The following is a 14,353-nucleotide window of genomic DNA, read 5'->3' as shown; positions in this document are numbered from 1 at the left end:
AGATGTCGCACTACAAAGATGTGAAATGATTGATAAAAGCAGCAACTATAATCAGGGGGAGATGTCTTTTGGCATTATTATTTTTCAGAAACCATGTATTTGCATGGATCTGCTGTACGCTGTGGTGCTCAGATGCTTGTTAATGTCTTTGAGAACATTGCATGTGGTTTGAGTAAATGAGTCAGGATTTGCTTGCTAAGCATTATTACTCAGACAGTGCACCAAGGGCCATCTATACTTGCCTGGTCTCTGTTCTGTTTTGATGTGGACGGGGAAAGATAAAGTATTGTTCTGCCAGTTAGAGACGTAGCTCTTAGAAATACTGATCACGATGAAGTTAAATCATTGAATGGACAGTATATCATTAAATACTCTTAAGAGCTTGTGTTCCTGATTGATTTAACCACTACCAGTGCTGTGCACTGGTATAACAAGAGGCCATAACGCCTGATGACAAAATGTACAACGAGCACCAATCAGCTCAACAACCAATTTATATTATGATAGGTAGTCACACATGCATAGCTCGCAACATTATAAAATAATTCCATGACATCTTTTGATGCTATGCAGCTCTGTCAAAAAGTAAAATATGAAGTAGCAGCAGATATGCACATGATTTCCAAAATGGGGCACTGTATATATATATAACAAGTGACTTTTGCCATTTCTCAGGGCTTGGAGCCATAATTATACAAATCCTTCTCGCTCTCTCGCTCTCTCGCGCTCTCGCTCTCTCTTCTTGTGCAGAGCAGCAGGTTGTTTTTGGATTTGGGGTAATGCATAGGTTCTCTTACACTCGAGTTAAAAAAAAAATCTATGAGTGTATACTCACAAACTTTCAAGCTATAACATATATGTTAACTAGGTTGATATCCAAGCTCTGATTTTCATAAGGGTCTTACTGATGCATGAGATTATGTGCACATCATATGCATCAAAGGATTCCTGTAGAGGAATCAAGCGGTCAGCAAAAAGGAGGGCCAATGCACCAAGCAGCAGATCACTAAGTTATTTGCTATGAATTAATTGGGACTGCCGAGGGAGCTGTGTAGCCCAAGAGCCAGGAAGCAAGCAGGGGCTTAGGCACTATAAGCCATTGTAAATTGTATTAGTCAATTTACTTTTCAGTGTAACTTCTGTCATCTGTAGTGTTACGGCTCAAAGTCAGCTCTCCTATTTATACAAATCTTCCTCAAATATTATAAAAACTGGGAAGTTGGGAAACGGCTAAGAGCAAACTAGAGAGAACTAATAGGAGTCCTGTTTTTCTGCAAAAATCTGCAGTTTGTGTGTAACTAACCATGGGGTTGACAAATCGTTAACTAGTATTTACACAATGTGTTCATCTGATTTTTAAAAATGGCAGACATATTCTGCAGACTTTTCACAGTACTCTGGAGCAGGATCACATGATTCGGGGGTCACAGGAAACCATTGTCCTGCAATATTGTAGGCTCATATTCCAGGATAACAAAATCAGGGCTATATCACCAAGTGTTATAGTGGGGCAGCACAAGAGGAAATCCAGGGTAAAATCAGAGTACACGTTCTTTCCTGAGACAAAGGTCTATCTCTAAAGTGGAACTCTTGGTGACTCCACCGGAAGTAATGGAAAATCTCCTCAATGCGGACACAAACTGTAAAAAAGAAAACCTTGCAAAAGTTCTAACTATTCCCTGTTCAAAAAAAAAATCAATATACTAAAGTTGTATTTTAAAAGCGATCTGTACCTGCAGTCAGTTAAGCCAAAGTATACGTCAAAGTCATAGATGGACAAGCAACTGCTTTTTATAATGGAGTCAGCTATATCTGCCTACATTTTACTTCCAGTACAGATTTCCATTAATACACTTTAAGCATAGTGCTGTTAGTAATAGAAAGGTCCTTTTATCTGGAAGTCTCCAGTTCCCAGTCAGTCTGAATAATTGATCCAGATTCTGATCTCTTATTAGTGCTTAATATTCTATCCTACCATGTTGGACAAAACAATAACTCCAGTTTCATTTGAAGTACAATGCTTACTGTAAATAGCAATAACCCTGATCTCTTTGTCCTTCCCAGTAAATGAACTGAGCATAGTTTTAATACACATCTTGGCAGGAAAATTGCATTCCTTTTTTGAAACACCTTAAGAGCAGGCTGAATATATTGTTTTCCCTTTTACTTTTGTCAATGATTGATTTTTTTACCTTAGAATCTCTGCTGTTCTTGCAAGATTACTATTTGTGAGATCACACGACCAAAGCACAGAGCATTTAAGAAGGACAAGGTGTGCTGCAGTAACTTATGCAAATGAAGCTTCCTGAATAATCACAGTTGTGACAGTTTCCTTGTGTTGTGTGTTTGTATTATCACAAGAATGCAAGAAATAATGAGGCTGACATCAGCTCAAGAGATTCAAATAATATTAACAAGAATTCTATTCTGGTCTGCTCATGCTTTGGGAAATAACAGTGCTAAAGTAGTGTTTTTGTTGTTTTGTTATCAAATTCTGTATTAAGGGGGAACATCTGTTATTTTGGCAGGAGAAACCTGAAAGAATGCTTTCTCCAATCCTATGGGCCAGAATAATGTATTTTGCTTTACTACCTAGTAAAGTACAGAAGTATTTCACAATTAGGAATGAAGAAAAGAATGTGGTATGTTAACAAACAACAAACATTTCTGCTGCTCCCAAATAAAACAAAGCCCATGCAAACCCTTCTGGTAATAACCTTGTCACCAGCCATCTATCATCTTGCATTTACACAAAAAAAAAATACAAACTAAGCAAAAACTGATATTTGCATTTTCATGTTTTAGAGCATGACAGTTAAAGACTTGTTAGGTTGAAGACTTTTTTTCACTGGAATTCTTTCATAAAATCTGTTGCACATGAAATGTTTTGGCCATACGCAGAACCAGCCAGATGTTGACCATCTTTTAACCCGCACTAGAGAATTAACCACTACAATCTGTGATGTGAAACACAGTCATAATACTTTACATTCAGTTTTGTTTTACTGTCTCTGCTGTCCATCAATTTGCCTTACAAAAACAAAAAAACAAATAACCAGTCCAATCAGTGTATTTGATGTGTTTTCATGTGTTACTACAGGTAGATACAAATTTTTAGAAGAAAGTTTGTCCTTTTAACCCCTTCATGACTGAGGCCTTTTTTCCATTTTTTGCACCCATGTTATATTCCACATTTTAGGCCTGAAAATTACTTAAAACCCCCAAACATTATATATTTTCTGTATGCCAAGACCCTATAGAATAAAATGGTGGTAGTTGCAAATTTTTATGTAGCGCAATATTAGCGCAACTCCTTATTAAACCCCAAAATTTAGAGACAAATTGAATTAAATGCCCCAGAACACAAAATACCTATTTTGTTTAATATAAAAGATGAGGTTATAACGAGTAAAACGATACCCAACATGCCGAGTTTACAAATTGCGTGCAACGAATAACTGCAGTACCCCAAAAAGTCCATAGACGACGCTTTAAAAGCCCCCACAGGTCATCAATTTAGAGATACCCCAAAATACTGGCCCTAGAATTATTGCTCTCATTCCGGCGTGCACGGCGATACCCAACATGTGTTTACGTGGCGACGCGGGGCGGGGGACTTTTTTTAAAAAATTATTAGATTTATTTTATTTTAATTAAAAAAACTGTTGTTTTTTTAACTTTACTTTGACTGCTATCACATAGGGGGGCTTACAAGCCCCCCCATGTGATAGATGGTGGTGACAGGTACTCTTTAAGGTGATGCTGGGGGTCCAAAAGACCCCCAGTGTCACCTTTACACTAGAAATAAGCTATTAAAGTGCAGATCGTACTTCAATAGCTTATAGCTGGGCTGCAGGAGCCCAGAACTGACAGCCCCTTTATCGGGACACAAACGATCTGGCGACAGGCAAGTCGCCAGAATCGCTCCTGTTGTAAAGCCGACAGTCGGCTTTACAAGTTTAAACAGAGTCCCGGCGGCAATAGCTGCCGGGAGTCTGTTTAAACTGCCCCGATGCTTAAACAGCCCCGATACACTGTATGTCATCAGTCACGAAGGGGTTAAGGGAAGCTAATATGATGTTAGATTGGGCAACTTTTTTTTTAAGTTTAGGATAGAATGGGGAAGGGTTAGACTTTCTGTATGCTGGGGAAATGTGCCCATCTATGTATCCTTGGGACCATTAAGTCATTAAGTCATTAAGTACTAATGTAAAGCTGAATTCCAAACATTTAGAGTCATGAGAGCTAGAAGTGAAGGGAAATCTTCCACTGGCGGCATGTGTTACGGTGACAGCTGTTTAAGATGGGAATTGCCCCTCACTTTGGGAAGATTTGCTCTCGAGTCTTGTTGTGTCTCCAGGATAAGAAGTGAAGGGAAATCTCAGCAGGGCACAGACAACAAAAAGTACCTGATAGGGGTTTTAACTCTGACCTAATCTTACCAAAACTAAAAAAGAAGATTCTCTATATAAATACATTGTAAGTTTATTTACCCATTTTTAAAGTGGCAACCAAATCTTTCCATTTCAGGTACCCTGTCTCTCTTCTAAAACTCGGACAAAGACATCCATGTGTTTCAGATAGAACCATCTGAGAGTTATATGTGTGCATAAAAGCTTAAGCTGCAGAGCTCTGTAAGCAACCCATTGTCCATATCAAGGTATTTAAGATGCAGGAAACATGAAAGAGAGCCCCTCACTGCTGGTTACCTGTGGCAATATAAAATATTTCATATGAAATATTCATTTATCAGACTAAAATAAATGTTAATGTAGTTTTAGTCTTGGTTAAATCACTATGGTAGCACTGTCTCTTTAAACCAGTATACATGTGTCTACATACAGGCTGTACATAAGTAGTCGGTGAACTCTGGTGACTTGGAAAGGGTTTGCAGTGGCAAACTGAGAAGAAAAAAAAAGGATAGAAATAATATAGAAGAAACAACGACAAAGATTAAAATATAATCATGCCAAGCCCATAAAATTGCCACCAAACAAAAACTTTGCACTGTTTTTATAGACTGCTAAACAGATTATTTTTGTTTATTTTTTTCTTTATTTTATCAGCAAGCATTCTTGCTCATTGATCCTGTATGTGTTATACATTAGGGGCCTCAGGACTCAAGGTAACAAGAAAATCAAGGGCTGATTTTTCTTCCTTTTCTTTCCTCTGCTGTGTTTATGGAAAGGCAGTGGAGGCATCAATGAGATGCACCAAGGAAAAATCAATATTTACAGTTCTCCATTTAACTAAATGGAGTTTTGTAAGACATATGAAGGCATTGATATTTGTCTTGACTGAATACTCAGTGTCTTTTTCCAATGACATTGTTTTGATCTAGATTTAAAAAAAACATAGAGGCTGTGTGGATCATTCAAGCAATTGATTTTTTAAGGGCTCCCTTTTTTTTTGTAAGCCTGGATGCATCTCACTGTGTACTGTATGTGCAGTCCTCCTATTTGTGCAAAAAAGCACATTAAAGCAATGCATCAGTGTAATGGGCTTAAACGCACTACATGATGTGCAAAACAGTGTAATTTTATTTAGTTACAAACATACTTCAAATACATCACAACACAACACATAATAGGGGGAGCAAATTAGCAGCACAATGCAAATCAGCTGGCTGTCACTTAGGAAAATCTCTGCCACAAATTTATAGTGTATTTGCGGCCAGTGCGTCTAAATTCTTGGGCAGACAACTGCGACGATAAAGATGGGACAGATTTTCTTTTTAAACTGATACATAATTAAAAAGTGGTGCGGGATCAGGTTTTATTCAGTCCCAGTGCGACTTCAGAGCACCCAATGGAGAAATGTATTGCTGTAACCTTGTAATAGATCGGATTGTATAGAAATATCGCCAGCACACCAATGGTTCAATTAAATAAGCAAAAGTCCATTTATTGAAGGAACATCGCCATTCAAAAACTAGCTCTTTCAGGGCCACACAGAATGAGCCTGATGAAGGGGACCCTGTGTGGCCCCCGAAAGCGCTAGTTTTTGAATGGCGATGTTCCTTCAATAAATGGACTTTTGCTTATTTCATTGAATCATTGGTGTGCTGGCGATATTTCTATACATTAATTTTTTGCACGGTGCCATTCGTGGTCGCTGTAAGCACCCACCTGTTTATCAGGTATTTCTATCCGGTAAGGAGTGCAACAAGATACTTGTTCTACTAGTAATAGATCTGTTGCACAGTCTGTTTCACTGCTGCTGTTTAGCTTTGCCTTTGCTGTGAGACAGGATTGATAAAAGTCCTCCATAGTTTGCCTTGTTATGCACGGTGTCGGCAAAATGGCTGTAGGCGTGTTCTTTCATGCATTACAGTGCCCTTCTAGCCCATTCAAAATTGAAAGTGTACTTTTAAGGCAGAAGGCCTTACTGTGCATACAACACATTATGCTAACACAACACATATGGAATAAATTTATAAACAATTCACAGAGCTATTCATCCTGAGATAATGCATGTACACGTTTTCTGTGCAAATGGAGGCAAAAACAAATGTTAACATATTTTCTTTACTCGATTGTAATATCTGAAAAATACCATATTATGGCCACTAGATGGGGTTGAGGAGCATAGCAAATAATTACTTATTTCCTATTATCCTCAGCTCCATCTACTAGCCATGGACGAATGGTTCTGCAAATTGTTTAGAAATATGCCCTATTCTGTGCAGGGGCCCTTAGACTATACAGTCCACCAACTTGGAATCTTGCAAGCTGATACTGTGTATCTAAGCTGAAGACAGATATATGATAAAACTTCCACAGGCCCCATGCACGCTGTCTACTTTAGTTTAGTACATGCAATAACAAAAATCAAAGACAATAACGCCAAATTTTAATTTTGCCTACATACCTTCACCCTTACCCTAAAGTATATTGCAAACCACTTACTGTATTCTACGATTAATAAAACACATATTTAAGTAAACCATCTTCCTCTAGCACCTAATTATTTTAAAGCAGAACTCTACTGGTTTTAGAATTCTAAAGTATGTTACTTTAGAATAACTTTTTTAATCTGCAACTTTTAAAGGGGAACTTTACCCATATCTTCAAAATAACAACAAAGGCAGCTTTAGAAATGTTTAAAGACAATCTACAAACATATAGATAATTGCAGCTTTTTATCTTTTGCATACCTTATTTTTCTTTTCTTCCCAATTCTTCTCACAGTGGCCATTTTTTACTAAGGGCAGATTAATCCATCTCCCTTTACTTCCTGAAACTTTGGCACATGTGACTAGGACATGTGACCTTGCATATCATCTCAGGGGAGGAAAATGCTTTTCCCTGAGATCTCATGAGATTACAGATGAGATTTCCTAGCAATGCACTGCTGATGTAACCTTCCGAGGATGCCATGCTTGGACACATTTCATCATTTGTGCCAAAGTGAACCAGGAAGTGGGAAAAAGAAATTGTAAGTAAAATAAAAATATCTTTATTTAGCTAATGAATGTAAGATGATTTCATATCAGCATGCAAAACTGCTTGCTGATATGATTTTTAGTCAAAGGGGAGAATGGTCCACTTTGATGCCATGCCTGGTGATCCTTTCTATAAAAATCCTTGTTCTGGCAGTTCCTGTTATAGGGTTACATCGATCTCGCTGTTTCCAAATTGTGCTTCTGCTTCTGATTGAGACTACAATTGGCTGTTTCAACACACATTACACAGGCATGGCCCTTAGTTGTCATCACTAGGAAATGGTTTATTATATGAGATCAACTCATGAATGTGTATGCAGTATATAATTCATTTTGCATGCTCTTCAGCTAATAGCAATAATAACCATCTCTCAAATACTGCTAGTTAATTGTGTACGGGAAGCATGGGAGTGGCATTATAGAATGCCTCTTTTAGAAAACAGTCTTGGAAATTGAAATGCATGCAGCTTGCAGCTTAAGATTTTTAATGAGAATGAATCAGATGTGAATGTGTAATACCACCTTAATTATTTTCAAGTTAGTGCCTGTCCATATAGGCAACCTAATCTCTCCCTTGTTAATATACTGTAGCTTTCAGAATTCATTTTGTGAAAGTGAATTGTTTGTGTAAATGATATATTAAGGTGCCTGAATGCTGACATAAAGCTTCAGAGCTACAGATGGAGAAGGTTTATTTGCAGTTAGTTATGTAATGGAAAAAATATTAAAGGTAGACAACAGTTAAAACGTATCTAAACTTAAAGGAGAACTATTGGGTTAGGGCTTTTCCCCATAGTTCTCCTTAGGGGTAATGGGAGGGCACAAACTAGCGTCCTTCCGGCACCCTAAGCTCAGTATACCGCGAGCTACAGCTTGCGGTATACTGAGACGCCGTAGCTGAAGCGGATCCCGACAATTATGTCGGGATCCGCCCAGCTGCGTGAGTGACAGCTGGCTCTGCCCTTCTAGAGGCAGAGCCAGCTCTACCCTCCCCCGTCCGTTCCACCAGTCAGCGCTGGAGGATCGGAGCGGGGAGGGGGGAATCCAGCCACTTGGCCTGCAAAAAAGGGGGAAAAATGAAGCCACTAAATATAAGGACTGGAAAATTGCAACATATTACCATTTTGTTATTGGATTTAGATCTACTTTAACTATGGTACTTTTAAAAAAGATTTTGATCTCATATTGAGTTACTACACAGCACAATGGGTCAGATTAGAACTATCCCATTCATATGGCAGGGCCAACTATCATTGCATCACCAATGCAATGGCTGGATATTGAATGTTTAAAGCCAAAGATTTGAATGTTTTTTGTGTGCTGAATGGCTCAATATTTCATTCTTGGTCACTAGCTTTTATATTTAAAGGAGTACTTTATTCATATTAAAAATCACCAGTTGACTTGCATAATGGTCACTTGTTGGTGTTAGTTTATTTTTGATTGGGTGCTAAACAGTACATGTACAGTTAGTTACAAATCAGATTTTTGGTAGATTTACAGAGTGCAAATGAAACACTGAATGGGAGGTAGAGCTGCTTCTGGAAGGAACCGAGTTGTGTGTAAAGGCTTGTGGGTGTCCTGATCCTACAAACATCCTTTTATTTCCTTCTAAACATTAAAGATATTTTGGGATTTTTATGTTATTTATAACTGGATGTTGCACTTTCCAAACTTGAGTAAATCTGCCAAAGATTCAATAAAGTTGCTTGTATATAGATAACAATATAAAATAATGCCAAGAAAAGTTATAATTTTTCAACACTGGTTTATAAAGTAAAAATGTGGGATTAAGCCACCACTCAATTATTATTCTCTATTATCTCTTTGAACGTTTGATTGAATTTGGGTTTATGGCAAGTGAGACTTCTAGATTTGATGTCATAAACAATGGATGTCTTATTTTTACAATGATGTAACGCCCCCATAAATAGTCAAAGTACCGCAGCGCTGAATACTGAAAAATGGCCTGGATGGGAAGGGGGTTTAACACTGCGGATATCAACTGGTTAATAACCTCTTCTGATATCCATTTAGCAAGCCTTTTACTTAATATTCCTTTATCTTCCTGCAACAACCATTGTTGGTTTAGCCTTAACAATACATGACATTTTGTATCTAAGTACGCAAATCAGCAGTGATTTCACAATGTGGTGTTCTGCTACAAAGGAGTAGCCAGTTCTGTGATAACTCGGTCTATTCATTTCTTTTCCCCCTTTATACATATTTATATAAATGTTATGAGCTTCAGATGCATTGCCAAGAATTCTGAAATGCGAATAGCTGTCTAATTCATTAAAACATAACTTGTGTGATTTAAAAGCCAGAAAGAGTGCTTTTCCCTACCAAGGCAGCGTTTTTTCCTTTCCAAAAAAGGAGTTATGAAGTGAGTTTTATCATTTGTTATGCTTCATGGTTTAACAATAATACCAGTGACGGCTAGGCTGAACATTTCCTGTTTGCCTCTAGTCTATAAATTGCAGTTAGGGCTTGGTAATCATTTCACATCTAGAATGTACAGCTCTTGACTATATTACAAAACAATGATGTTTTAAATCCCCCAAGCGATGGCTTTATATTTTGTGTGTGTCAAGTCATCCTCAAAAAAATCGTGTCTAGACTTAATAATGTTTAATGTGTACTGTGAGGTTTAAAATGACTCATGAATCTCGATGCCATCATAAAATTCTATTGGCAAGTCTAATTTGTTTAAAGTTGTCTTTTATTGTTTTAACTTTTTTAGTGTTATGTTTTGCCTTGGGGGTTGATAATAGCTGACATTTTAAAAAGATAATCTGTTGTTGGAGCGGAACAAAAAAGGTCATATTGGTGCTTTCGAATTTGTGATATTTTTACTTATTGTATGAAAAATAAGCCTTCCATTAAAAAGCAAAACTGGGATCAAGATGAACATAAGCCCCGCCCCCCTTGTATCCAGTCTCCACCTAGATCTAAACTGCTACACCCATATATTAGCATACGCTACTTTGGAATGAGGGATGTGTATTTACTCTCTGTGCTCTTTGATGTGTGTGAGTGATTTTGTGGTATAACATCATTAGCTTCCTTTGCTGTGACTCATTGGGATCAGAATATTGTGGGCATTTAGAGCTAGAGCATTGATACCGAGGCAAGCAAAATTCTACTGCTTCTTTTTGTTGTGTACATGTAGTTGGCTGGACATTTTAAAGTGATCCTAAACTCAGGCGTGAAATCTTACAAATGCATTCCAGTAGCCTTACCTCTTAACAAAAAATGTATCTTATTTGTGTATCACTCAGCTGTAGATCCTCAAATCATCTCTGAATTGGTGACGGCACTATCCTTCCTTCTGGAGGGTGGCTACTTTTGTTCCCCATGGTCCCTGTGTGTTGTAATGTAGCCACCGCTCCAAGATCACTCGCCTGATGGACTACAATCTCAGGTTTAGTTTACTAATTTGTATTGAGATTATAGTCCATTACTGGAGCAAGCTTGGAGCAGTGGCTACTTTACAACACACATTGGTACCATTGGAAACAAAAGTAGCCACCCTCCAGAAGGAAGGACATTGTCAACACCAATTAAGAGATGATTTGGGGGATCTACAGCCAAGTGATGCACAAATAGGATACATTTCTGTTAATTGTTAAGGTACTTGAATGCATTTTTAAGATTCTGAAGAGTTTAGTGTCAGCTTAACACTGTTTTCAGTCCACAGACCCACTTCTTCTCTAATACTAACAAAGTTGGATTCAGGCTTGGCCTGGAGGTTTTGGCATTTGCCACAAGGGCTTTGTAGCCTCAAATAGGCTGCTCTGCCTTCTTCTGGACAGAATTTATTACAACTGCAGTACATTCTGGATTTAGGTATTAGGAATACACATTATCATTTACTAGGCCTGGTAAAGTTTGGTCCCATATGTATCCCAGTTAGATTTTATTTTTTTTAAAATAGGGAACAAGACTTCCTTGACCTGGTTAGAATAAACAGAAATCCTACATTTGTTAAGAAAATAAGACCTCTTATTACATTTAGCAAAGTGCTTTACATAGAGGTAATTGGTTTAGAAAGAACTGCTGAAATCAGTGAAATCTATACGTTTGATTAACAGATTCTGTAGTCATTAATGTATCCTGAATTATTCTTGGTGCACATGTTGGTATGTCTGTTAAGCACTTACTGAATCTGTCACTAGCATAGGCACAGTGGTTAGTGAAGTGCTGATATTGAACAGTGAGACTTTCTAGCTAAAGGAGACCTGTCTAGTGGGAAGCCCACAATGCTACTGCATTGAAGCATCTCATGGAGTGCTAGGATCCTGTGCAAGCCCCTTTAATACTTTACAGTATAAAAATACAATACAGCGTGTTTCACCACCCCCTCTAAAGATGGCAAAATAAAGAAGTTATACTATGAGCTTCCCCCTCCTCCTAGATTGAAAGCTCTCGTGAGCAGGGCCCTCTTAACCCTCTTGTATTAAATATGTATTGTAACTGTACTGTCTCCCTTCATTTTGTAAAGCATTGCACAAATTATTTGCACTATATAAATCCTGTATAATAATAATAATACTATTTTTCATAATGAAAAATCCTTGCACAAGGACTGTTACATTTCCCAACAGGTCATAAAATATCATGTAGCAAATAGTCAATTGTTCCTTTTTAAATTTGAGAAAGAAAATACCTTTTTGCTGTTATACCTCATAAAAATGTAGCAATGACTTAAAGTAGACCTAAACTCAGAAGGTTATGGTTTACTATGTTGTAGAGCTCATCTAGAGATGTTAAAGGGGAAGTATTGGGAGAGTAAACTATACTCTTTCCAATAGTTAGGGCTGGTGTGGTACATTGTCACAGGATGGCTCTATAGCTCGAGAACTGAGCGATCACAAACCGCTGATTGCTCAGCTCACTGCTTCTCCCTACAGAAAGCCATGACGGTCAGTCCCCGCTCCCTGCAGAGATTTCCCCTTATTGGAGGGACAGACAGGGGAGGGGATGGGCACAGCTAGCTCTGGCTCTAGAGAGGCAGCGGGGTGGATACCGACAATATTGTCAGGATCTTTCCCAGCTGCAGCACAGCTCTGTGCTGTCCACATATAGAGTGCAGTAGCCCCCTATATGCTGACTTTGGGTCACAGGAGTACATTAGTAAATGTACTCGTGACCCAAAAGAGAACTATAGCCAAAAAAAGGTTTGGCTGTAGCTTTTTTTTTTATTGTGCCTTAGCATTACTCTAAAAAAGGGACCTTTCTGTCTGGAATTTCACTTGAAGAATGGCAGTGCACTTCCTGGTATGCGACCTCTTCCTAGGCAGACAGACATGTATATCTGCAGTGAGAGATCTAAGGCTCTGCTGCCTCCGACTGCTATTTTCAGAAGATTTTGAATGAGATTAGGTGATATCATTATTGTGCTTCTCACTGTTCTTTTTGCTGGAGGCTCTGACATGAGGAAGTAAAGCGCCCCCTCCCGGTCCGTTCCGCCAGTCAGCGCTGGCGGATCGGAGCGGGGAGGGGGGAATCCAGCCCCTCCCCTGTCACGGCAGAGAGCCGTGACAGGATCGAGAGGTGAGCGAACGCCGGTATGTGTTCGCTCACCTCCCGATCTACTGAGCCGACCTGTGACAGTCTCATTGTCACAGGTCGGCTAGAACTAAGGTGAGTGAAAAGCACTCACCTCATAGTTCTCCTTTTAATATTTATGAACCGCAATAACGCCAGCCGCAATCTGGTTGCTATAGGGGACACCACTTTCCTCTTTCATCAAAGGTACAATATGTCTATAAGTGGCGGTTAGTTTAAAGGCCAGACAGGGTCAGAGTCTATGCTTTTGTTAAACTCAATAAAATTTCTTCTGGGAGTTGAAACGGAAATCTTTTTGTTTCTGAAGTTACCAAAATAAAGAAACCTGTGATTCATTCCTGTTTACAAACTCCCAGCTAGCTTTCAATGACCTTAGTGACACAACAATTACAACTGAATTTATATTTAGTTTCCTATAATAGCTGTGGAGTGCACTAAGCACATCTATGGATGGGAAGTTTAGATGGCACTAAAGTTTTAGTACAGTACATTAAGTCACCGGAGTGAGCATTTCACTGTGATATATGAATATATTGACAGTGAGGCGTCGTCGCTCTTCTGTTTGCTGCTTATTAGTTTGTTGTCGGGCACCAAATACTGAAATGGAAATAGCACCGATTTATGTGTGAACTTGTTTTGGCATTCTGCCTTTCTGACTCTTGTGCTTTGTGTGACACATTTTTCTTCTTTGCCTTTAAAGGGAAACCTCCTTCATTTCATACATTGCATACAGTTCAGCAAGGCTGTTGAGGATTTCTGGTTTGAGGCTGGAATAATTTTTCATTAATAAAGGCAGCAAATTTAGTTGATCAACAAATGCCAATTATGCCGCTTTGTGTGGCACAGCACACGGCATATTCTCTTTTGGGGTTGGCGCCCCAACAAGCATATACACCGTACCCTTAGTTCACTGCAAGGCATGCAAAAAAAAAGCATGGGCTATACTGCGGGAATAAAAATTTAGGTGAATAGGTGAATTTTTTTTATTAGTTGGAGCATACACATCAAGGGCACATTTACAATGAACGGGCCGTTTAAGCGTGACAAGTAAAGCACACAAAACACCCTCTTGTTTTATTTATACAGAAGGAAACAAGTTCATCTACATTTGCTGCACCACAGGCCAGCTTAGAAAAGTGTAAAGGCGTAAATATGCTAAACTGATATATGTAAAATAACTTGTAATAATATCATTGGTAAACATGGTAAGTTAGGAGAAGGGCAGGTGGGCCGCTGAGCCATTCAAGTCTATTTTAACTTGAAAGGCTGTTTTACATACAAGGGATCAGGCGTCTCTAGAGATGCCCGATCGCTTGCAGGAGCTTCCCCTCCCCATCC

The 14,353-nt window shown here is 38.6% G+C and overlaps 1 protein-coding gene across 4 annotated transcripts in view; it reads left to right on the top strand.

The window, feature by feature from the left end:
• ARID5B (AT-rich interaction domain 5B) overlaps positions 1-14,353 on the top strand; it is a 265,343-nt gene that overhangs the window by 65,096 nt on the left and 185,894 nt on the right. The window contains exon 4 of one of the 4 annotated variants that reach the window (XM_018576673.1): positions 2,822-2,830. The exons of the other annotated variants lie outside the window; for them this stretch is intronic. Within the exon in view, the coding sequence (XP_018432175.1) occupies positions 2,822-2,830 (9 nt within the window). The remainder of the gene's footprint in view (positions 1-2,821; positions 2,831-14,353) is intronic. 4 annotated transcript variants of the gene reach the window in all.

This window comes from Nanorana parkeri, unplaced genomic scaffold (assembly GCF_000935625.1).
Source record: "Nanorana parkeri isolate BGI_ZX_2015 unplaced genomic scaffold, ASM93562v1 scaffold73, whole genome shotgun sequence".
In the NCBI taxonomy this organism is placed as follows: domain Eukaryota; kingdom Metazoa; phylum Chordata; class Amphibia; order Anura; family Dicroglossidae; genus Nanorana; species Nanorana parkeri.
This window is presented reverse-complemented; position numbering and strand designations above follow the sequence as displayed.